At 38.6% G+C, this 24,565-nt stretch overlaps 1 protein-coding gene across 4 annotated transcripts in view; it reads right to left on the reverse strand.

The window, feature by feature from the left end:
- Nucleotides 1-1,209: 1,209 nt before the first annotated feature.
- mtss1 (MTSS I-BAR domain containing 1) overlaps nucleotides 1,210-24,565 on the reverse strand; it is a 78,822-nt gene continuing 55,466 nt past the window's right edge. For 2 of the 4 annotated variants that reach the window (XM_025907188.1, XM_025907186.1), the window contains exons 8-16: nucleotides 14,474-14,631; nucleotides 14,264-14,371; nucleotides 13,205-13,302; nucleotides 12,512-12,587; nucleotides 11,403-11,579; nucleotides 9,800-9,928; nucleotides 7,524-7,674; nucleotides 6,995-7,021; nucleotides 1,210-5,692 (exon numbers count right to left, since the gene is read on the reverse strand). In XM_025907188.1, the coding sequence (XP_025762973.1) occupies nucleotides 4,548-5,692; nucleotides 6,995-7,021; nucleotides 7,524-7,674; nucleotides 9,800-9,928; nucleotides 11,403-11,579; nucleotides 12,512-12,587; nucleotides 13,205-13,302; nucleotides 14,264-14,371; nucleotides 14,474-14,631 (2,069 nt within the window). In that variant the 3' untranslated portion in view covers nucleotides 1,210-4,547. The remainder of the gene's footprint in view (nucleotides 5,693-6,994; nucleotides 7,022-7,523; nucleotides 7,675-9,799; nucleotides 9,929-11,402; nucleotides 11,580-12,511; nucleotides 12,588-13,204; nucleotides 13,303-14,263; nucleotides 14,372-14,473; nucleotides 14,632-24,565) is intronic. The other 2 variants (XM_005453609.4, XM_025907187.1) reach the window with 2 other exon arrangements.

Raw genomic sequence — 24,565 nt, forward strand, 5'->3', positions numbered from 1 at the left:
TCTTGGTTTATATCATCTAGATGTCCTTTCAGTCCTTTTGCTTAACAGTCTGATGTCCAATCAGGTATCAGATCCTCAAACACCTGGAAGTTCACTGGGTTTCCTCCTTTAAAGCTTTTCTACAAAAAAACCAAATATGATGATCGACGATCACCGGCAGCATCAGATCCAACCACGTCATCAGATCAATAATAAATCAACAAAATAAAAGTACAATCAGGATACGTATACGTACATCTTTATATAGATTTATAGACTTAGATCTCTCCCAGGAATAGAAGCACTAATATATACAGACAACTGCTGTGGGGCTCATTGGGTCCAATCAAAAAGACAGGCTTAAAGACGAATCAGAATGAAGCTGCAGGAACTCTTAGGCTATGTCCACACGTACCCGGGTATTTTTGAAAACGCAGATTTTTCTATGCGTTTGCACCTTTCGTCCACACGTAAACGGCGTTTTCGGTCACTGAAAACGGAGATTTCTAAAAACTCCGGCCAGGGTGGATATTTTCTAAAACTCCGTTTTTGCATTTACGTGTGGACGAGAAAAACGGAGAAAACGCAGTGTCAAAGGTGTGCGCCTTTTTTGACGTCACAGTGTGCGCCACGTTGTTGTTTCGGTGAAATGAATTTCTACAATACTGTTACTGTTAATTGTACTCTCTGCAGTGTTTAAATGCTTACATATACACACACAGTTACTGTCCCTTCATATACACGACTCGGTTCTGCTTCTATGCCCCATCTTTGTTTACTTTTTCCCACCGAGGCTTCTAGACTTCTGATTGGCCAACATTTCTACACGGTTAGGAATATAGCGCCACCTGCTGCTTTGGCATGTTCCTAGCAGCGTTTTCCTTCATTTCTGCCTTTACGTGTGGACGGGATTATTTTTTAAAACGAAAACGGAAAATCTCCGTTTTCAAAAATACCCGGGTACGTGTGGACATAGCCTTAAAATACACAAAAGTCTCTCCAGGAACTGACCAGGACCAGCTGACCACAGAGCAGACTGCATTTCCCAGCATGCAGCAGGTCTCTGACAGGCAGCTTCAGAGTAGAACTTTAGAAATACTGAGGCCCAGATTCTCGCACCAAACAAATTAGGAGCTACGAAGCAAAATAAAAAATTTACCAGTTGAATAAACTTAAATTTCCCTGCTTTAATGTCGTCTCAGCAGTTTCAAGTATAATTTTGGTAGAAAGTTTCATAATTGCTATCATGTTATAATTTTCTGTCCAATAGGCACAGACTGTACATAAAAGATGGATGTAGCCTCTGAAATCACCCACTGCTGGCACGAGCAAGGGGGCAATCTGAGAACCCCAGAAACACTGCACAGCTTAAACTAAACCTCACTTTGCTTTATGAGACTAAATTAGGAGAACAATTAAAATGAAAATAACGTTGTATTCAAAGCAGTGACAGAGCCCAACAACTCATCAGGAAAGGGAGATCACAGGTAAGAAGTAGGGTTGTTTGTCCACAGACTTCTTTTTCTAACAACATTTGTCCCCCCGTTGGCTGTTAGCGAGAATGCAGGTATTCACTTAAACATAGAAGCTACGTCCATGTTTTATATAAACTTTTTAAACCAAAATTTTAAGTTTTAAGAATCAGAGATAAAATTTTATTAGAATGTAAAATTTCGAGCTGAGAATTAAAACAATGTGGAAAAATTAATAATCCATTAATCAATCTTTTTTTTTTTTTTTTTTTTTTAAAAAAAGCCCCCCCAAAACAAAAGGAAAAAAAAGAAAAAAAAAATTTTTTCTTTGATTTCTAAGATTGTAATTTGATCATTTATGGATTTTGGACATTTGACTGTTCTGTGCCATTTCCTGATCTTTTATAAATTATTGTTGGATTAATCAAAAGAAGAACTACGACATTAAATTATTATAAAAGTAATCAGCTGTTCCTCCAACAAAAATTATTTTAACCACTCAAGTTTGCCAAATCTTTAACTGAGGACAATCCGAGTCCAACACGCTAACAGCTCACAAATGAAGAAGATGGGCAACTTTTAGAAGCAACACATCGGTTTAGCAGCTGTATTAGCAGGAAACACCTAAGTAATGAGGCTGCCATGGTAAAATATGCTAAGCTCCAAATTATTTCTTTAGTCAACTTTTATTAACCTGCACTTGATGCTATATTTTTCTGGTTCAAGCACAGGAAGTGAGCGCCCCCAGTTTCTCATGGCCTTAGACTGAAGTGCATCAGAAGACAAAACTGTTTAATTACTGAAAACATCTGAGGTGTGACTTAAAGGACTATAAACTAAAAAAACAAAACAAAAACAAAACAGGGAATAAAACATAAAATAAAGAGATTTATAAGATTTATAAGGTCATGATTAGCAGAGGTAAATATTTTACCAAATTGGAACAAAGATCAAAAATAGAACCAGCTATTTCAGTCCAACCAAACTCTGTAGAAAAAATGTTTAATTTAAAGTTACGACAGTTTGAGCCTCCGCAGCATTTTATCCAAGTTGATTACAGTAAATCAGCTAAAACAAAATGTTTCAGAGATTTTTCAGTGGGTGGAGTTGAATTTAAAACTTCAAGCAAAACCTAAACTTCACTGCATATAGCAGATCCTTTGTTTATAGAAACTAATTTGAAAAATGTTTGTGTGTCTAAATGATAAAAGCATAGTGCTATAAGTAGCTTCTGAATTTTCCAAAAGTCAATATGGAAAAATCACAAGGTCTTTGTCAATACTCAAAAACTGTTTTTAAACCTGTAACTAGAGCTGAAAAAATAACTTAGTTTAATATAATCTGAGTAATTTAGAAAAACGACAGACATTTTCTATGGTTTTCTCACATTTTATATAATAATATAACTGTTTATAAATATCGAAATAATTGTCAAGTTACATCTGCTCCTGATGCCCCTCAAACATAACTTCAGCATAACTTTTACTACCGGTGAATAAAACTGTATTATTCAATGTTCCTCATGCCAACATGTTAGTTGTGCTTAAATCGGCATCATTGATGTCTTATAACTATACAGGGGAACAACAACAAGGAGGACTCCTTAAAATATTGTAACCAGGATATGCACACTTATCAAGTGGACTTCAAAACCGCATAACATGAATTATCACTCAACATTGCCTCGTGTGGCTGGGAAACTTTGCAGTTATGTTAAAGTAGGTGGTTCACAAAAAACAGCCAAAGTTTTTAACATGGCCTACAAACCACCCAGATTCAGTCATGCATTTACAGAAGACACTAGAATAAACTGATGCAGAGGTCCTGTGGGTTCCAATAATAGTGGAAATAAAGAACTACAAACAATTACTTTAAAGTTGTTTTGGATTAATGTATATGTTGGTCACCAAGTAACAAGAAATGCCAAAAGAAAATTTCTTGGTATTCATATAGGATCTTGTCCACAATATCTCTTTAAAAAATGATGTTTAAAGCATTCTTGTTGATGCAAATATCTGTGTAAATAAATCTAAAGATTTCTTATTCTGTGGTCTCAGGGGGTTCACTTAAGTCTTGAAACATGGCAGCGTTTACCTTATAAAGTACTTTCAAACCATCAGTCCCTGTGGTAGTTTTGTTCTACAGTTCAGTTCATCATAGCCAGCTATGTTTAGCAAAAATGCAACCCACATTTGTCAAGCCGCTTCTTCTGAAACATCAGTGTTGTCTCATAAAGTTGCCAACAAACCGCTGTCTATTTGTGATTTTTGCTCTAAAAAATTTGATGCTTATTTACACAGCAAACCAGAGTTTTTCCCCACAGTAACATTTTTCATTGTATTCCACAAACTCTCACGTTCAGAGGGAACATTTGGAGTCCCAGGAGTGGCACAAATCTCCACTCTAAGGTAAGAGCAACCAAGTGACCTCAGACCATGTGCCACTCAAAAAATATATATATATATATATGTCTCAAACCCAGTCCTTGTGTTCTCAAACTCTTTCTTGTTCTACCTTATTTAAACCTAAAGCCAGATGCAGAGTCATGAGTGTTAGCATTTGGCTCTTTGAGATTACCAGAAACCAACTAGATCAAATACACCAGACAATCACTGACCCTGAGTCAGTAAATTCGAAACTCCACGATCATGGTTCAACCACTGTGGGTCCACTGAACTACTGATTACCCCACCATCCTGGGAGACTAGGCAGAAAGCAAATCAAACACAGCCAGGCCGAAGACGCTAACAGCTTCCTGTTCTGCCTAATTACATTTTCTGACCAGGAAGTGAGTACCAACTAAAATAATCAAATCAAAAGTTCTTTCTGTAAGACTGAGTCACACAAAACCTTTATCCACAATCAAAATACATGAAAAAAAAGGCAAAAAGACAGTTGCTGCAACAACAGAAGAGTCTCAAAAATGCTTAAAACATAAATTTAAAAGGGCAATCAAGTAAATTTATAAAATAAAACAAGCAATGTTGAGTTCCAGCGAAAAAAAATCATTCTGTCAACACTTTCAAAGTGTGTTTGAGTTTTCTCTGTGCTGACACACTCTGATATCTCTTCAGAAACCAAACTAAACTTAACAGTTTAGCAGAGAAGTAAAAATCTGCTGGTCAGCCTCATTTGTGATTGGTTGGAGGGGGTAGGAGAGGGGGCAGAGCGATCATTGGTGATGGTCCTTCTGAGCTTTACTCCTCTAATAAGGGTCAACATGTTTCTGCTGCCTCCTTCTTCTTCTTCTTCTTCTTGGGTGAACTGCTCAGGCTTTTGGTCCTGGCTGCAGGGTGGAGGAGCCTGGGGCTGGTAGTTGATGTTGTTGGGCACACCGGAGGGCTCTGCCTGAGTAGTGTAGGCCTGGTGCTGCTGTTGCTGCTGCTGGAACAGCTTCTGTTTCTGCTGCTGGTTCAACTGCAGCTGATACTGATCGTGCTGATGCTGCAGCTGCTGGGCTTGCTGAATCTGGGGCTGTTGGAACTGCAGTTGCTGCTGATGTTGAAACTGCTGCTGTTGTTGCCATTGCTGGAACTGTTGCTGCTGAATCTGTTGCTGCTGCTGGAACTGTTGCTGCTGAATCTGTTGCTGCTGCTGGAACTGTTGAATCTGGAATTGCTGGTTGTGCTGTTGCTGTGGTAGACTGTATTGCTGATGTTGCTGGTATTGCCTCTGGTGCTGTTGTTTGACACTGTTCCCTCCCTCAGATGGCAGCGAAGGAACAGTGGGTACGGGCACTGGGATGGGCATCTGGCCTGGGACAATCTGGTAGTATGGGGAGGAGGGTGGTAAAGCACTAAGGCTCTGGGTGGAGGTGCAGAGTTTACTGTGACCTAAACCTCCCACCCCTACAGAAGAGGGCACTTTGAAAACGTTCTCATCGCTTCCGCTGGTTCCGCCGAGGGCTTTGAGTGGAACCTGTGGGGTGGAGATGGGGATGGGAACCCCACCACTGATTGTTCCTCTGCGATAAGGTGGCTTAGATGAAGGTTTGCGCCTGATGGTTGCCGTGTGGGACGGCATCTGCCGGTTAGACCCACCACTCAAGTCGGACTCAGCCAATAGGCTGACAGTAGAGGCGGGACGCTTGGAGTGGATGAACTCCCGGTACTGGAATCTGAGGTCAGAGTTTCTCGGGATGGTCGAAGACTTGTCGAAATCTGACTGGCTGTTGCCGTGGGAGAGGTGATGTAAGGAGATGGAGTCAGTGTCTCCGTGGAGAGAGATGGACTCATAGTCGACTGCAGAGATGGAGAGAGAATGTTAAAATGTTAGTTAGTTGCTCTGCTTTCAGGCAAACCTTTCATTACCTCTGGATTATCTCAGTGACATTTTTTTTTTTTGGAAAGGGCTCTCATCTGCTTGCTTGACAGACAAACAACAGAAGCATCAGGAGCACATAATCACATCAGTGACTCACTGTCATGTTTGTGAATGAACAATTAGGGGATGCATCATTGTGGAAACTCTTATCAAACAAAAACAGGGCAACATGCAACCCAATTACTTTTAAAACGCATGCAAAACTCCAGTATAATGTTCCAAATAATAAGGTTAAAAACAGACGTCAATTCATGGCAACGACATTAACTTTAAAAAGGTCAAACACACACACAGACACACACAGACACACACAGGAGGAAGTAAATTACAGAGTACAGACAAGGCAGCTGAATTTGTTTCTAATATTCTGTTTATTTTGGGTTCCAAACTGAAGTAAAAAAGGGACTACGTAATTTAAATGTGTCTGGCAGCTTCTCATCCGCTAGCATCAACACCAGAAATATGAAATGTGAGTAATTAATATCTTCTCTTTGCAAGCAAATGTGATGGGAGAAGCCTCAGTCTCCTATAGGCTGGGTGACTAGACTAAAAAAATATAAATAAATAAATTCCATATGTGGATTAGCTCTGTACCCAAAAATGTATTCATTCATTTAATAGGTAAAATAAACAACGTCAGCTTGTCCACCTGATGCCCTCACAGCAGTGTCACAAGATTTAGCCAATTTTTACATCACTTTATACTTTGATACAAAAGAAGCTTTATTTATTTATCTATTTATTTATTTAAAGGATCTGCTGGGTAAACAGGAAGTGACTATCCAGAGAAGTGTTGCCTCCTAGGCACCATGCTTCATAAGTGAATCTTCGATAATTTGCTGATGTTTAAAATCGAAGTCCTGAAGCCTAGAAAATGCTTATGTTTTGTAACACTAATACTGTAAAATTGAGAAGAGAGACTTTATTTTCCTTGTGCATGATAACTGAGATAACAGGAGGAAACTGCAGCCACTAATGATTAGGTTATTAAAATTGGCCATACAAGTGCCCTGACAGGCACCAAAATTAATCATTTCATCGTTGCCAAAAAGATTCTAATATTTGAAAATTAGGACAACGTTTATTGCTTCTTTTAAATAAACAGTGCTCTTTTAGCTGATGTAAGATCTTTAATAGATGAACCAAAAGTAGATTTAATGGTATGTTGCACGTGACATAAGCAGACAGACAGGCAGATATACAGGCAGTCAGAGACCTACCATAGATAGGAGGATCTCTCTTTACAGCTGGAAGAGAAGGAAGGCAGTTTAACCAAGAAAACACAAAACTACTCAAAGAAATACAACAGGAAAAGAAGTAAAGATGAGCTGATACACCAGAAAAGCACAGATGAAACAAGTGAACAACAGGCAGGTTAAGAGAGTCAGTTTCACTGTCAGAAATCAGAAATGAGACCCACAAAAGGGTAAATCTGAGAAATTCAGCCAGACAAGCAGCAATTCACACCAAGGTTAGGGCTCCATGAGAGAGTGGGTTTTCCATTTTCATAATAAACACAACATCTAATTGCTTTATTGTTGGCGGTGCTGCTGCCACTTTAGTTTGTATTTGGATCACATGTTGCTCGTCTCGGCCACATAGTTGGTTCAAAGAGCGTTTAATCAAGAGCTCAATTAGATTTTCTATGATCTCTAGGACAAAAACAACAGCAACAAAAAAATCGTAACAGCACAGGGAGCTGTGTTTAGTACTAATAAAAAAAAAAGTGTTGTGCTTTAATGTACTCACTGTGGGTGTGTATAGTGTCCTCGGAGCAGGACGGGGTGGTGGTTTGGGTGCTATAGCCGCTGGAACAGTGCAGAGAGTCTCTGCTGCTTCTCGGGGCGTCAGAATTCAACGCACCCAGTGACAATGCCAGCTGATCCTGGGCCAAACAAGGCTAAAGGAGTGAAAGAAGGAGATGGATGAGGTTACAACTTTTTGGCTAACAAAAGATCCATATGCTCCCTTAAGATCATGCTTCTCATTCATTGTTGACCATCCAGCGGTCAAAGCTTCTGTCACTGCGCCAACAAGCTGGAATAATCTCCAAAGTGACATCAGCAAAACTTTTTTGTCAAGCTTTTGAAAGTGTGGTTGGAGGACAGGTGGTGCTTGTGTTATTTTATGTAAATATTGTAAACGTATTCAGCATTAATTTTTAGCAACCCTTTTATTTTTATTTTTTATTTTTTTATAATAAACTACTTTGGATTGAAAAGTGCTATAAAAATAAAATTCAATAGCAGAAAGAGGAGAGGCAGGAACCAGGACAGAAAAGGGTTTTCTTGGCTCATAATCGGCCTTCAGGATGCGACGAGGTAAATAAGCACAATATAGTAAAGGCAGTGCATTTAGATCATAATTATGATCGCAAAAGCTGCCTGAGAGGACAGGATAAAAAAAATAAATAAATAAAAATAAGTTTAAAAAATGAAACGTTAAATAAAAGTGTTAAAATTCTGGAAATGTTTTCATTATTTCCAGCCAAAACAACTTGAGACACCAAAAATTCCTCTATGGCGGAAAATCCCTGTAAAAGAGTTTTTGCATATGATCAGCCTAGCCTAGCTAACAAACAAAGCTAACAAAGTGGCTCACAACTTTGTTAGTTTTGAGACTTTTTAATAATCTATGCTCGTCCTCTGCCTCCTCCTGGGTTATCAATATGCCTGCATGTTCAGGGCTCCAGGTAAAATACGTTCAGGTGTCTTTTAATTCATAAAGTCAATTAGTGATGAATGTAATTTGAGTATTTGGAACAAGTTTTTTTATTTATTTATTTATTTTTTGCTTTGGAGAAAAAAACCACAGAAGCAGCCCGCTCTCAGACTGGGATCCAGGCTGAAAGCCAGAATGTCACCTTTGTAGTTTTAACTCAATGACTGTCAGACTCAGAACATCACCTGTGCGTTTAACCACAGGATGTTTGCACAAGAACCACCAACCACCTTTTAGAGCCTGTTTAGCACCAAAAACACCGGTTCACCACAAGGATCTGTATCCTGGCTGAGAACATCAACTGTGACACTTTCACACAGATGAAATACAAAGAACTTGTTTTTTTTCCCCGAAGCACTTAAACTGTCACAGTGGAGTGCCGTAAAAGCACCTCCTGGTTCTTCCTGTCACTCCCTGAAAGCAGGAAGCAAGAACATGGAAGGACAAAAAAAAAAAGGAGGAAAGCAAAATACACAAGGTACTGATAACAGTAGAAAGAAACAAAAGAGAAGAGGAGCCGACATAAGATTAGGGGTGTAGATCATTTTAGTCCTCTGATCTCCTGCTGCCGTCTGGTGGACGATTTGGTTATTTTAAAGACCCAATTCCGCTCTGATTTTGAACTCTATAATATACCATTGAAAATACACTTGCATGCATTTTCTGACTTTTATTTATTAGGTTTTGTTTTAATAAACAGTTTTTCTTAGTTCATTAACTGGATCAATAAACAAAAAATATAAACATAAAATAAACTCATGTGTCTTCAGGGATGTTTTGTCCTGTATTATTTTAGTTTAATATTTATCATCAGTTTTGATTTTTAATTCATTCTCGTAAATTTTTTCTTTACAATTCCATTTCATTTCAGCAATTTCCACAGTGGTTTTTCTCATTTTAATTCAGCTGTTATTAGTTTGTGGGTTTTTGTTGTTTTATTTAAACAGAAATTTCAATACAGGCATGTATTGTTTCGTATTTTTCTTTTAATTTCTATTCAGCTTTTTATTAGTTTTTCACTTTAGTGTCGTTTGTTTGTTGCTACAGCTTTGATGTTTAAAAATGTTTAATATTTGTTTTGTTTTTTTAACATTTGTGTTGTGAGTATTACAGGTTTACATTATAATATCAAACAACCCTCCCAGTCTCAATAAAGATGGCATCAATTCCTCCCTTATGTTTTTTAAATCATTTTAGACAGCACACACATACCGTTTCAGTTAGTTACATGTAGACTTTAAGATACAGATGAGATTTTACAAGAACAATCACCAGAATCCAAATATGCTTTCTGTTGGTTTTACCTTTCCAGATGCAGACATGGCGCGAGCTCGCTCTCCATGTACGTAGGCATTGTGTGGAGGGGCCAAGAGGCCGTTCTCCGCCCCTCCAGTTCCCCCAGAGGCCAGCTGATTGGTAGAGCCAACTGAATCCTGTCATTAAGAAACCAAGTCAGAGCGGATCAAAGGTACGAATCATCAAATGTAGAATCACAAATCAACCGCACAGAGTACAGAGAGTATAGTTCTGTTCAGCCATCATAAGAGTCTCTGGTGGAAAGAAATTGACAGAATATACATTTGTAATAAAACCTTGTAACTTACATTTATGTCAGCACAGGCATCAGTTTTAATCAGATGTATAAGAAACAAGCTCTATTTTCTATATATCAGACTTGCATAATGGCTGCTGATGTTAGACCATCAACACGACATGTTAGCAGTTCAGCCAGCGATTTACTGAGAGAAACATCACGTAGAAAATACTTATTTACTTATTATTTTAAAAATATCAATAAAAGTTCCTCATTCAACAGCAACATGAGCCCTTAATGATTTTGTTCTTCCTCACATAATTTTGAGATAATTTCCTCAATTTAAAACATAAACTTACATTTTTATTACAGGACGACTGACAAGACACCACTGACAGCAATAATGACACCAGTTTAAAAGGGCATTACACCAAAATTCAAGAACAGAAAGGGCGTTTTGGTGGCGGGAGACAAATGACAGGTACTTGGAATAAGGAGAAGGCTTGCTTTTGAGGTGGGATGAAGCAATCGTGTTATTCATTAAATAACAGTGTTAACAAGGAAAAAAGTACGATAAAGATGTCACGTTTGGCTTCGTGTAAAGCCATTAGTGGACGGGTTTGATTTTTTTTTTCTTTTTTTAAATAAAACAAATTATGACATTCACTGCTACTGAAAATAAGGAGTGGGATGTTATGAATCTTTTAAATGTCCAGGTGATCGTATATCAAAAATATATTATGGGCGGTTTTTTAGAATTCCTAATCCAAAAATCCAACATCAACTAGGCTAAAATGACCACAGCATTCCAGCTAAATTCCTGGCTTAGAGAAAGCAGTCAGGGAAGAGACCTTTATTTGTGTCATTTTGAGTCTAAAAGCTATCAAGAAAAGTAAGGGTTTTTAAATTGAATATTAATACAGTACTTAACTGTAACACATACATCTGAAACATAAGCCTAAAAAAGTTGACACAAAACCACTTTTAAAGAGAATTAAAAAAAGAAAAGACACCGATAAGTAAGCAAATACTGCAAGCACTCACACAATTGCAGAGTACCTACAACTGTACTTGTGAAGGCTCAGAAACATTTTTTATGAAATGGGATCAAGAATTACGTCTAAAATTACAACAAAATGGATTTGAGATATGAGGTCCATCCTGGGACACTGAGTGGAGGAGGCCGAAGACAATTAAAGGTGAAACTGAAGGTATGAGCTGATGAAAAAAAAAATGTGGAATTAAAAAAAACAGCTGGAGCCAATGTGACATTGAAACCAGATTCACACCGATGGAAGACAAAAGGGTCAAAATCACAGGACGGCACTCGGGTGGTCGGGAGGAATGTAATAGTTATATAGTTTTTTCCTCACTGTTTTCAAATCCCTGCGGCTAAAGCGGCGACTCTGAGCCGGGCGGTGGCCATAGCCAGCTGCGTAACCATAGCGACCACGGCTGCCGTGACGGCCGAGGCGAGAGGGGGAGTTCCCTTCGCTGAGAGATCGACCGCTTTCATCGCAGCCGGTGAGCAGATAGGGGGAGGAGCAGCGCTACACACAGGAAAGGGTTAGAGTGGCATGTGTTTGTTTTTGTTGTTACTGTTACAAGCTTTTATTTTGAAGATCCTTAAAGCTGACAGTGTCATTTTAAAATGTAGATGAAGCCTGAAGAATGTGGAGTGTACAGCGTCGCAGGAATGGTATATTTAAGTGAAATGCACCTTTAAAGATATTGAAAATGTTTGACCAGAATTTGCTTTATTATTGCGGAAATTTGATTTAAAACTATAAAGTATATAAGTTTCAATGAAATAAGAGTATCTTAATATCACTGATGTACAGTATATGGCTAGAAATATATGGACACCCCCAAATGCTACACTTGTGATTTCCGGGCATTAATCTGCTGCTAACATTTGCCCAGATTTGTTCCCATTCAGCCAAAAAGGTTTTAAAGTCCTACAATGAGGTTGGGGGATCTGGCCTAAAGCTGAGCGTACACACACAACTGTCAGGCTGATTTTAAATGCACTTTGGAAGCGTCGGCCATAAGCTATTTAAGAAAGATGGACATAACCACCGTGCTGTCAGCTATATTTTGCAATTTGAACTGTCAGTACAACATTTTTGGTGTTGCCATTTTTTGTGCTGCCATTTTACATATATACACATTTTTTAGCCAAATGTTTAAATATTTGGACAAGAGGATGAAGTGATTCTCTGTTAACGTTAGCAAGCACAGTATGGATACAGTGCAGACACACAAAAGTTCATCTGAATTAGAAGGAAGTTGCTTTCTACAATTATATAATAAAGATTTACCATTACTGTCCTGGAAATGAAAAACTGAGCTAAAAGACACAGGAGTGTGTGAAAAGGGATGACCATGTACTTTTGGCCACATAGTGTAAAATGTATTCTTAACAGTATTTTTGAGAACAACAGAAATAAAATTGTTGTAACAAAGGTAAAAAGTGTGTTACCTGCAGGTGTAGTCCATCCACAGCACAGCTGATAGAGTCCAAAGAGGGAACATGTCTCACTGATCCTGACTGGTAGCTATGAGGCAAAGGCACAAAAATTAAGAAATGAAGGCTCGCAAACAGAAATAAAAAAGAAAAACAAAAGCAGCGACTGTCTGGAATGTGAAAATCACATAAAAAAGAACTTATTTTAGAATTAAAAGCCATAAACGCTGCAAAACACAACAAAGTCAAAGAGGAATGAAGTTGCTGGTATAAGCTCGGTGAAAGTTTGAAATGGAGCCGAAAGCCAGTAAAACACGCTTTGTTGTGATTGTCTGTTTACACTCTCATACTGGACGTCTCGAGTTATCACCTCTGCAGAACGTGCACACTCTCATGTGCGTCAGTCATAAAAAGCTACGACTTTATGACAGTAACTGTCCGATCTGACACTTTGATTATCACAGCTCAGAAAACTATGTAGTCTAAGCCTGGATTTAACTTTGACTTGCATCAACTTGCACGAAAACAAAGTTTAAGGTGAGATTTTTAAATATAGTGCAGTAAACACAGTAAAGTTACAAACACGGTGACAAAACATCAAAATGAAAAGAAAGCAGCAGTGCACACTGATATTATTAGAATGTGAAATGAAGTGATATGAAATACTGTATTGCTGTAAACTGATATCAGCTTTGGTGTGTAACCCACCTGCTGATGCTGCTCTTCCTGGACAGAGTGTTACTGGGAGAAGCTGGAGGTGTCTGATAGGTGTAGTTGAAATCAGAACCTTTAAGGTCCAGGATCACCTGTAATACATACAAAAGACAGCTGTGGTGTTTTTTCTTTTATTTTTCAAAGTTGGGATGTTTCTACTGAAGGCATAAAGCTCAGAAATACATTAAGTGCTGAAGCTGGAACTATATTCAGTGGTGGATTAATACACATTTGCAGCTCCAGTGGGTATTACCAGAACCAAGTTAGTCAATGAAAGAGTGGGTCAAAATAAAGTACAGTGTGCAGTTTTTTGGACAAAGATGGGCCTCCGCAGATAAACCATGCTTTGCATACATACACAACACTTTCAGTAGGGCCAATCACTGTTGGTCGTAGTCTTTTTCTGACATTTGCTGAAAATAACAAGAAACAAAATAAAAAAAATAAAACATCATCTGCCTTGAAATTGCTAATGTACTTGGGCGGGGCCTTCCAGGCATATTAACAGCCACCTAAATGTTTCTGGCAGCTTGAGCATTTTTTATAATCTGTCAGAGAAAACAATGTCTTCACTCTTATGTTGAAATTTAAGGTTCTTTTAATCTTTTTCAATGCGAAGGGAAAAAAAGGAATATTAGTATTTTTTACTACAAATTAGGTTTGTTTTTGTTTTTTTTAATTAAATGACAAGGACCTGCTGATTAAATGATTTGTCATGCTGGGCTACTTGTTTAGAGAAGCCCCATCTCCATGTGTTGAATTGCTTTGATCTGCAGTAAGCTGAAGAGCCACAAATCATAACCCGTTGCAAAAACTGATCTGTGTGCTGCAACATTAAGTTCACCAAGGTTACAGTGCAGAACAAGAGCTACTGTCAACTTGTCACAGCACTTGGCAATTAAAATATTTGTGGATGAGAGTCTCCCACCACAGAGAATACAAATCTGGGGAAAACAGAGTAATAGCACTAAAAATGTAATATTAGGCCTACAGAGGGTGCTAGAGGAGAACTGAAAGACCACTAAGTAATGATGGAGAAGGTGGTTAAGGTACCTGCTCGCTGGCTGGTGGAAGTTTATTGGGTTCAGCTGTCAAGTTTGTCAGATCTTCCAGAATGGTCTGCAGGTGTGTCACCTCACCCAGCATGTTGATCTCATGGTCCTACAAGACAAGCTCCTTTTATTTTACTTTGCCAGGTTAGAAAAGTCTGAAAACATTTTGTTCTGTATCCCTCTTTCACACACAGACACACACACAACTGACCAGCACAGGCTTCAGCATGCTGACAAAACTACAGTATCGAGCTCTTTCTTCTATCAGTGCTCTGCACACAGCTCGCTTCTCGGTCTCCTCCAGCACAGCGTAACGCACATTGACGTCCTGCAGCGCGTTGTCCAATTGTCCCCGAGCTTCATCCTTCCCTAAAACACAAACAGGAGGAACTGATGATAGACCAGTCGAGATGATAGAAATATATGGAGACGGCAGAAATGTCTGTAGTCCAAAGCAATTCTGATATTTTAGTTTCATGATACAAGCCACCAGTATTACACACACACACACACACACACACACACACACACACACAGCTGGAACAAGACTCTTTGGATAGATGAAAGAAAGATTAACTCATAGCAAAATGATGACAGGGCAGGGTATGTAGAAGAAAAGGCTCGTGATAGAGCCATTGTACAGATGGATGATGGCTCTAAAGGTACAGCAAATGCAACTCAATAGATCCTTAAGGCAAAGAAACCGACTTCTCCACTTCAGCTCAGCTAAAAATTCACTGCAGGAAGGAAAAACTAAGGATAAAATGACCACAAACGAGCAGAAACGGAAGGCAGCTGCAGTAAAGATCTCAAAAAGAATCCCAAGGAATGAAACAGCTGTGTGTGGAGAAAACCACACAAACTTTACATAGAAATTCGTGCAAATGAAAGATAGGCATCATCTTAGTTTTCCAAACACTTTTGAACCTGTGACAAATGCTATGTTTAAAAACCATCTGTAATTTTGTAACAGTATATACATTTATTTTTGTGTAAAACCCATCAAATGAAAGCTGTGAGTCTGCACTTAATTACATTATCACCACAATGTTTCCCACTGTTTAGTTTTAATTGGATTCAGCGTTAATTTTTTTTATGAAAAGTGAGGATATTATTCAAATGTCCTGATGCTTGATTACACAACAGTGAAAAACTTCCCACCATGCCATCTGTGGTAAAACTTTTCACACAAATCCATCATTAACTTTTTGATCAACTTTCTACTACAATATAACAACCAGCTAATGTTAAATCTAAAAATATTTGCTTTTGGTGTATTCATGGTGTGGAGGCAGTTAACCAAAGCAAGTATCACAGTTCTTATAAACAACATTAGTGCAACACCTCTTCCTTATAATGAGCAATACTGTGTGTGAAGGAAATCACACAGGCTCACACTGTGTTACCCATATGCTACCACCAGAGGGTAGAACAGCACCACATAAAAGCAGTGAAGACACACACGCAAACGCATCACACACATGCACACACGCAAACAGTCAGCTGTTTGTCACACACCCTGCCTGACCTTATCCTTCTGTGTGCGCTGAAAATAAGTGCTTAAAATGTGAAAATTAGTATGGCAATGTAGGATTTCCCAGCTCAGACTAACAAGACTGAGCGTTTTGTCATTGGTTAACAGGCATCTTGCATGCTCAGAATTCCTTCAATAATGTGTCAGTAAAGGCTCTGAGTAATTGAGGTGCTTTAGAGTGGGAAGGAATTTGAGTTTGAGGAAGAGAAACGGACATTGGTTTCCCTTTCTCTGACTCCTTTGATTTGATTTACTACATTGTTTACTGGACTCTATGCCAGCATGTGAACCATACCAGGCTTGTCACATGAGTCATGAGAAGCCCTGAAACCCAGTTCACCACTGCAACAACCTCGAGTCTTTGTTAGACAGAAATAGCCTTCACAAAGCTAGCCATGGGACAGTTCAGGAGTGATCTGCCTTGAAGATGATATTTTACAGTTCTGTTATCACCATTTTAGCTCTTATTCCTCCCTGTAAAGCAGGCTGGGTATTATGCTTAGCTGATGCCTAAACCCCGAAACCTTTCTAATGGCCATTAGGGAGCAACTCCTTGTTAGTCCATGACAAAATTACCCTATTGCTCTATAAACTTAGGAAACACTTTCCAGGTGAAAATTTGATCTCAAATGCTGGTTTCGAGTGTTATTAAAACCAAATTATATTTATTTTTTACATTATGGTCCTCATTTGAGTCACAAAGTAAGATAAAGCAGCTGGCCTATGGGTGTGGAGTATCCCCTAGTTTTTCAATCAGAAAACACCAAGATGGCAACCATGAAAACAGTCAGCTTGAAGTTTCACAACAAAACTTCGGTAACTAATGGGTGGCATCATCTTGTCTTAATCTTTGATACAGAGTCTATTCTTTTACACCGCCAGCCATTAGACCCGAAGAGGGCACATTAACTGAGATAAAGTGAGCAAAGGCTCATATATGAACAACTGAATTCAGATATGACACACAAAGTGCTGAATTATGTTAAATGCCAAGTATTTGGTAGACTGAAATCCTAATGTCCTGGATCCTTGATTCAAAAAGCATCAACTTTTCTCCAAATTTATGTATCAGTCTGGTGCACTCCAAGGTTCCATTATAAAGATTACATACAAAAAACAAACAATTTAAATGCTGCATCAGCTTTCAGCTAGCTTACATCATGCCAACTGTATCCTGCACTAGTACACACGTTCATGGCTGTTTTATGAATATGGACTCGTCACTGACAATCATCAAAATGTAATTTTTGCCATTAAAAAAACCCCCAAAAAACCAAAACACTCCTGAATACACACCTTTGAGTCAAAGAACATATTTTTTTCACCAGCTGACAGAAGGCTCTGTCTCTTCAGTGAACTGTGATCAAATCCGCTCCCTCGTTTCTTTCTTTTCCACTCCAAACTAACAGTCTTCATGCCACACTGACAGGCTGTAGTATAGGTCAAAGCTGCATAACTAACAGATATTTCCACGCAACATTCTCAGCGTCTCTCCACTGGAGCCCACAAGTTTCCACATCACACTTCTGTAAGCTGCACACTGGACCTGCTTGTACGTACATGTGCTAAACTCATTTAAGGTGAGTGCAAAGAAACTTTCCCCCTTTCAGCAGACAAACATAAAAACAGCGTTCTGGTGTCAAAACCGGCACATACGTCATTCTGCTGCAAAGTTCAAACATCCAAGTGGAGAAACAAAAAGCAAAGCACATTTTTGAGACCAAATTCTTCAGGATAATTTTCAGGATTTCCTTAAGAATCTGACCAATTTGTTGCACTAGAAAGATTCTGAAACTGAAGTTAACCTAAAATCACTAAAGGCAATCTGAAATGGTGTGTAAAAGACATGACTTAAATGTTTTATGGCATTTATAACACATGCTCCATGTGTCGCCACTGTGAGCACAAAGAAAGTCACTCCATGCAAACTGCTCCTCCACAAACGTCAACAGAGTTTTGATGTCACCAAAGCAATAAGGATTATTTCTGAACTGTGAATCATTCAATGTTACTGGAGGAGGAGAATGTTACAAAATCATTTCAAAGGATATGGGGGAGAATCTGATAGAGCAGAGATGTAACCAAATGAATTTTAGAAGCAAGTCTTGTCAGTCCAAAGCTCCTGGATGGATTATTTATTTATTTATTTTAAGGCAAAGGGTCAGTTTCCACCACAGTCTAGATTTCTACTAGAGATATGTGAAGTCACAGTATGGCTGCATTAAAAGCTCAGTAGAGAGTGACAACACAATCAGTATCTGTGGCTCATCCCCACAACGCAATGATCTCAAGCCTTTAAATACCCTCAAATTAAGAAGCAACCCCCTACACTGAAAATTGAAGTGGGAAGTCTGCCTTGTATTAACCTCTACTTTCCACATGCTTCAGCACAACACAACACACTCTTTGAGAGCAGAGGGAGGCTAACTACCAGGTTTAGTGGTACAGAAAGTCTCCCGTAGATTTCCCTTCAGGAATAATTAAGTGCCACTGAGGAATAACAGAGTCTGTAGGTGTAACTGTTTGGTACAGTGTTGTCTGGTCTGAGTCTGGCGGTTCAGACCCACAGGTAGAGAGGACAAACAGAGTTCTGACCTGCAGACCACCCAACTGTGGAAACAACCACTGGATGTAAAAATGAAGCCGAGAGGCGGTGAAAGAAGTTTTCAAAGAATTCAAAGGATCATGCTGTGCAAAGCAGCAGCCTTCATGTTTCATACACAGCTTCCTTCATTTTATTCTAACTTGATATTCCTCAAAGAATATCTATATCTATATAGTCTCTGACACATTTGTCTGTCAGCTTTAGATGCATTTTAGTTTAAGAACCTAAATGCAGGTAAGTTAACAAACACAATCAGTTAGGATAGGTGCCACTGGGCTATATAATATAGCGAGTATTTCCATACTGACTACATTTTATTTGCAATATTTTCTTACTTTTACTTTAACTGAACTCCAGCACTTGCAAACAGATGGTTGTTTCAAATGAACAATTACAGCCATCTAACATCTCACATTACAGCTCACAGCCACCTGCAAAATCCCACAAATTGATCCCCGGGCTTATCTGTTCACCAGATTCCTGTTAAACTGTTCTTTAATAAAGTTTGAGATATTTTTCCAGCAAACATGGTGCAAACAAAACCTCTTTCAAACTTCAACAGCGAGAAGTAGGAAAAACAGAGACGGGGACAGCAAGTCCTGTGAAAAACAGTGAGAAGCAATTTCCACAGCCAAACACAAACCCACACACACTGAAGACTCTGTGCAGACGTTAAGCTCAACCTAAACACAGCCTGTTCCCTCAGGTGTGTGTGAGAGCATGGAGAAGACTGAGGATAATTTCACGTTGCTAACAGAAGCTCAGTGTCCGTGTGTGCTGTTAGTCTGACTTCTAGGCTCTGTGGAAACACTCACAGACTGCTGTTTCTACAAGGCTCCGGCTCACCACCCACAAAAACACAAAGACCTGAACTCAGAAGCTCCATCCTGCAAATTCATGCTGTTAAAGGTGAAACACAGTTCACGCAAAGCTAATTCTCACCAGCTGGGAGACATAATGTAAAGACACCTCATGGCTGCTTCCAAATGTAGCTACAGCTTACCTCAATGCGTTTGAGAATTTGTTCCTGTGGCCATTTTAACATTAATTTTCTCAATCTCTAGATGTTTATGGCTTAATAATGTATAACACACAAACTAAAATGCCTCAGGCAACCCAAAATCTAACCGATCTAAACCTAATTTAATTCTACTTAAGTCAGACACATGTAACCTGAGAAGTTAATGAGAGGAATCTTTTTCCTCTGGACTGCACTTCCCTGTAATCATGTGTCAGTCAAACAGTATGAGGAAAGAGGTCACTTATCAGTGTGTGGAGCTGCTTCCACACAAGCTGCAGTGAATATTGTCTTTGTAATCTGCAACAGCATTGCTGAATGGTGCGTTTTTATTTTTGTACAACAATAAGACTTAATGACACAAAAGAATAGACTAAATCAGGCCCTGAATACATATATAAATGCACAGTGGTGGTGCAGCGGTTGCAATAAATGCAAGGTTAAATAATGAATGATCAGGCCCCATCATATCTTATAATATCATATTATCTCTGGAGCACTTAACTCTCTAAGTGCAGGCTTACTTGTGGTTCTTAGAGTCTCCAAAGTAAAACTAGTTGCAGAGCTTCAGCTATCAGACACCTCTCCTGTGGAACCAGGTCCAAGTCTGGCTTCAGGAGACAGACACCCTATCTACTTCTGAAAATAGGCTTCAAACTTTCCTTTTAATTTACAGATAAAGTTGGATCAGGAGACCTTGAACCATCCCTTAGTTATGCTGCTATAGGCTCAGACTACTACTCTTTTCACCGCCCGTCTGTTTATATGCTGTTAATGCATGTCATTAACTTTTGTCTCCTCATTCCTATAATTTGTATTTTGGCCTCATCTCTCCATGATCCCATTTCTTTATCTTTCCTCTTACCCCCAAAACCAGCCATTGCAGATCACTCCCCCTTTACTGTGCCTGGTTGTGAAGTGTCTACTTATTCAAAGTAAGATCATGTGACTGTTGGGGTTTTCTCACTAATATTGTAGGGTATTTTAAGTGCATAGATATAACTGTCGCTGTAAACTGCTGCTATAAAGATCAAAAATATAAATACAAATACAAAAGTGTGAAAAGGTAAATGCAGATGTGGAAGATATTCGTATTACTGAATACAACTTTACTAACTGTAAAAAGTACAGAATCCCAAAAGGAAAAAGCAGCTGTGGGCAGCTATAAAATAAATTATTATTTGTATTAAATGCAATTATTGTGTCTAAAATAATAAAACTAATATTTCTTTACTCTGTGTCACTTGCAGTTTTGTTAGACTTTAGAAAAATCTAACAAAACTGAAATTAAAAATAAAAAAGGACATGACTGTCATTTAACTTAACTTTGCTATCATCATTTGTTAGTGGAGTTTATCTGAAAAATTCCTTGTAGTGACAACAGTAACTCAGCTCAACCTCCCAGCCACCACTACATCTTCCATGGATCAAAAATGTAACACAATCTGAAATAAACTTGTAAAAAACATTCCCAACTACACACCCAAGGAATTAGACTTGAGCCAAAATATGATCTGTTCACTCAGAGAAAGCAAACCCAACCATGAACCAGGGTTCAGGTTTGGTTCTTGGGTACTGGAGGCTTAGCAGATCAATTACGACCTCTTTAATTATATCCATATATTGATACCATCTCCCATTATTTAGTGCAAAGTTATTATAGCTAACTAGAACTAAAACTAGTGTAAAAATATCCATGTTTTTTTGTTTTTTTTAAAAAGGGGGCGGGGAACAACCAAAATGATTTTCTGTGCACACAAAAGTAAAATAAAAAAATATAGAGGGCAAGTATTTTTTTTATGAAGACTGTTCAATTTCAACAGCTTGTAATGCCAAATGATGCCTGCAAAATATTTTTGAAGCACAATGACTAATTTTGATGCTGATGCTCAGCTGCTTTTAAAAGCTTACTCATTACACAGTCTAGACCGTCTGCGTCACATGCTGATGATGTCTTTGGTGTGAGACAGGTGGTCAGGCAGTTTTAGGTGATGTCAAAGGTTTCTGCAGCACTCTCCAAGGCAGGATGAAACCAGTAGAAGCTGTATGCAAAACCTGTCTGGATATTCAAATGAGGACATTTAACGTCCTTTAACCTCCCTGCTCTTAATCTCTTAAATCAACTATACTCCTTTTATACCTCATTGTTCTTGCTGTCCTTTTACCTTACTCTGCTTTCTAGCTCTATCAGCCTCTCTTCTTTATTATTTTCTTCCTTTGTCCTCACCATTTTCCACCATCAAATACTTCTCTTCACTTCTTCGACATCTTCAGCCATGAAGCTTCGCTCGATTCTCTTACACTCTGGATTTTTTTTTTTTTTTTGTAACTCTTTCTTGCCTTTTAGAGCAAAGCAACAATACTGCTTCCTCCTGCTGCTCCTCACTATGAACTTCGTCATCCCCAGTGTCTGACGGCATCAGTTATTCTTTCCACCTTTTATCTTTTATTTTTATTCCATTCCCAGAGTTTACACGTCACATTTTCTGTCTCAACTGTCTTCTCTTTACAAATCTCTCTACTTCTCCTCCTCTTAATGCATTTTTCCTTTATCCATCTTTTTTTAAACACAGTAAACACAGCTGAGTCATAGAGATGATGACTTCAACCCATCACTCTCATCCTCTTCCTCCTCCTCTATTAACAGAGCAACACAAGGAGGTTTAAGTTTATCAACCACGCAAGATTTGTTTAATTTCTCTTCATTTCCTTGCCATGTACCCTCTTCTGTACCTACATTTTGTTATAAATTAAGTTTATATTTCTCGTGTTAAAGAAAGCATAAAGACAAAGCAAATATAAAAAGTATAAATATAAGGCTGGTGAGGTGGCAGAGGCAAACGTTAGAGGGCAGAACGTTGAACCAATAATAAAATAAAATAACTATTTCCTAAAATTAACTATTAAAGTCTAGTTAACAACCACTGATTACAATGCATTATGGAAAATAAATGGTACAGAAATAAAAGATGAGACTACCTTTTAGAAACTGAAGTAACTATTACTAGTACTATTTACATAGTGCTAGTAATAGTGGCTATTTACTAGTGGCTATTTACATGTAAAAACCTCCTCTAGGCCTAAGGGGCTGAGGCAGTGACCTTCTCATGCTTGGAAAATTACCAGAAATTCAAATTTCATGGCAATATCTGACATTTCCTCGACATCTTCTGTGCTGCCATCAAACGCCCGTGAAAAACAGCAATTTGAAAGTGCTGTTTACTGATGCAAACACTTGTAATGCAGTGAATCATTGCAATTGCTACAACTTAACAGATTTTTTTTTTAAGCAAACCTCTACTCAACCGAACATGTTTTTAGTTAGTAGATGACATGCACTGCAACTTTTAAGATATGCAAAGACATGCTATCAAGTTTCTAAAACACTTAAAATCACCTTTATGTCTTATTTATGTTTCCCCATATCTCTTCCCACCATCTGCCTCCCCCCCCACACACACAGCAGTTGTAGATTCCCTATCCGAAAGTGGTTAAACACCACATAATGATAGACTACACATTCACACACAGAGAATCATATGGGATGAGATGATTAGTGAAGGAACAGATGTTTACTGTTATGAGGTCTTCTTTTAATTCAAACATACATCAGCAAAAACAGACTACAAAAATGAGCCTGTGAGGAGGAGGAGGAAAAAGATGATTGTACAGCGAGGAAAACTGCTAAAAATACAGAAGCTCAACATAGTTTCATGTAGGTGTAACTATGATACAACAATATCAATGTCTGGACTATGATTGTGCAGAAAAAATCCAATACTGCAAAGTTTCACTGGGAACAAGATTGAACAAAAAACAACATATTCAACACAGCTAATCCATAAAATGACAAAACGTTGTGGGCTTTATTTCTGTTTAAGACTCCTTGTACCAACAAATGGCTCAGCAGTTAGTCTCTCAGTCTGTCCCTACTTATTATATGGTGTCTACACACAGTGAGAGCACTGTACAGCAGGATAATTATAATGTGAAGCCCTGATTGGTGACTGTTTTGGTGCATTGTGCAGGGGAGGGAAAAAAAAAAAAAAAGATGCTCTCATGTGCATGTGTGTGTGCTCTGTCATTACGTGGTGACAACATGTGAAGCTGTGGTTCAGTCTCTGTCTTTGAGTTGCTTTTGCTTACTTGTTTACTTATGGTCTCTCTCAGCTTTGCAATTCTCAGAGAGCGTACAGTTCATTCAAACCTCAATTTCAATTTTTGCAGCCTTGTCCATCATTTCTATAAACAATTACTGCATTGGACCAGCTGATTTCAAAGAGAACTTTATAATACCTTCAGTGTTACAGTAAAACAAGGGATGATTAGAAACACTGCCAGCCTTGTCTACATGCTTGTCACTTTCAAACTGACCTACATTGAGAGAATTCAGAGAACTTTTAGCATCAACTTGATTAAAGCTTTTTAGCTTCAGATAAAAAATTTCCGGCATAACAGCACCAGCTCAGGGCGGATACGTGAGATCTCTAACTTTACATATTCAGCACAGTGTTATCATTACAAGTAGAAAGCACAGCTGAAACCATAGACCCAAGCTGTAATTAACCCAAATTTTTCTTCAAATGCTCCGACTTTCTACTGATCTTTTAGACTGCCTGAAACTATTGTGGTCAGTCATTTTGAGCTCAGAAGTCAGAATAAAGGGAATGTTGCAGAAAAAAGACAGAAAGCAGAATTAAGGACCACAAAGGAATAGGCGAGTAGCAGAAACATGTTCAGGGATGTTAAAATCACAGGCATCACTGTTTACCCTGGGCGGGTCTGCACTTGTGATGTGTGCTCGAACTATTTTTGTATCTTTGCATTTGCCTATTGGATTTTGTCAAGCCACAGGACAGAGAAGATATTTGTATAGATGCCTTGAGGTTGCATTTCAATCTTGGTGTATGCATGTGTGTTTATGAATGCAAGAGTGTGCATTTGTGGCATTTCTGTTTTGTTTTGTTTTGTTTTTCCATTTCTTTCTATCTAGCATACAATGCCTTCTGCAGTCCTTCCTAGCAAGCTTTCAGTTTGTTTGGTAATGGGATGTCAAGGCTAGGTGCAACCATTGCAACTGCAGGGTGTGTTACTTTGATAGCAGGGGAGGGAGTGGCACAGGTATCTGCCTGCCAGTATACCTGGT

The sequence above is a fragment of the Oreochromis niloticus genome, linkage group LG5 (assembly GCF_001858045.2).
Source record: "Oreochromis niloticus isolate F11D_XX linkage group LG5, O_niloticus_UMD_NMBU, whole genome shotgun sequence".
Taxonomy (NCBI): domain Eukaryota; kingdom Metazoa; phylum Chordata; class Actinopteri; order Cichliformes; family Cichlidae; genus Oreochromis; species Oreochromis niloticus.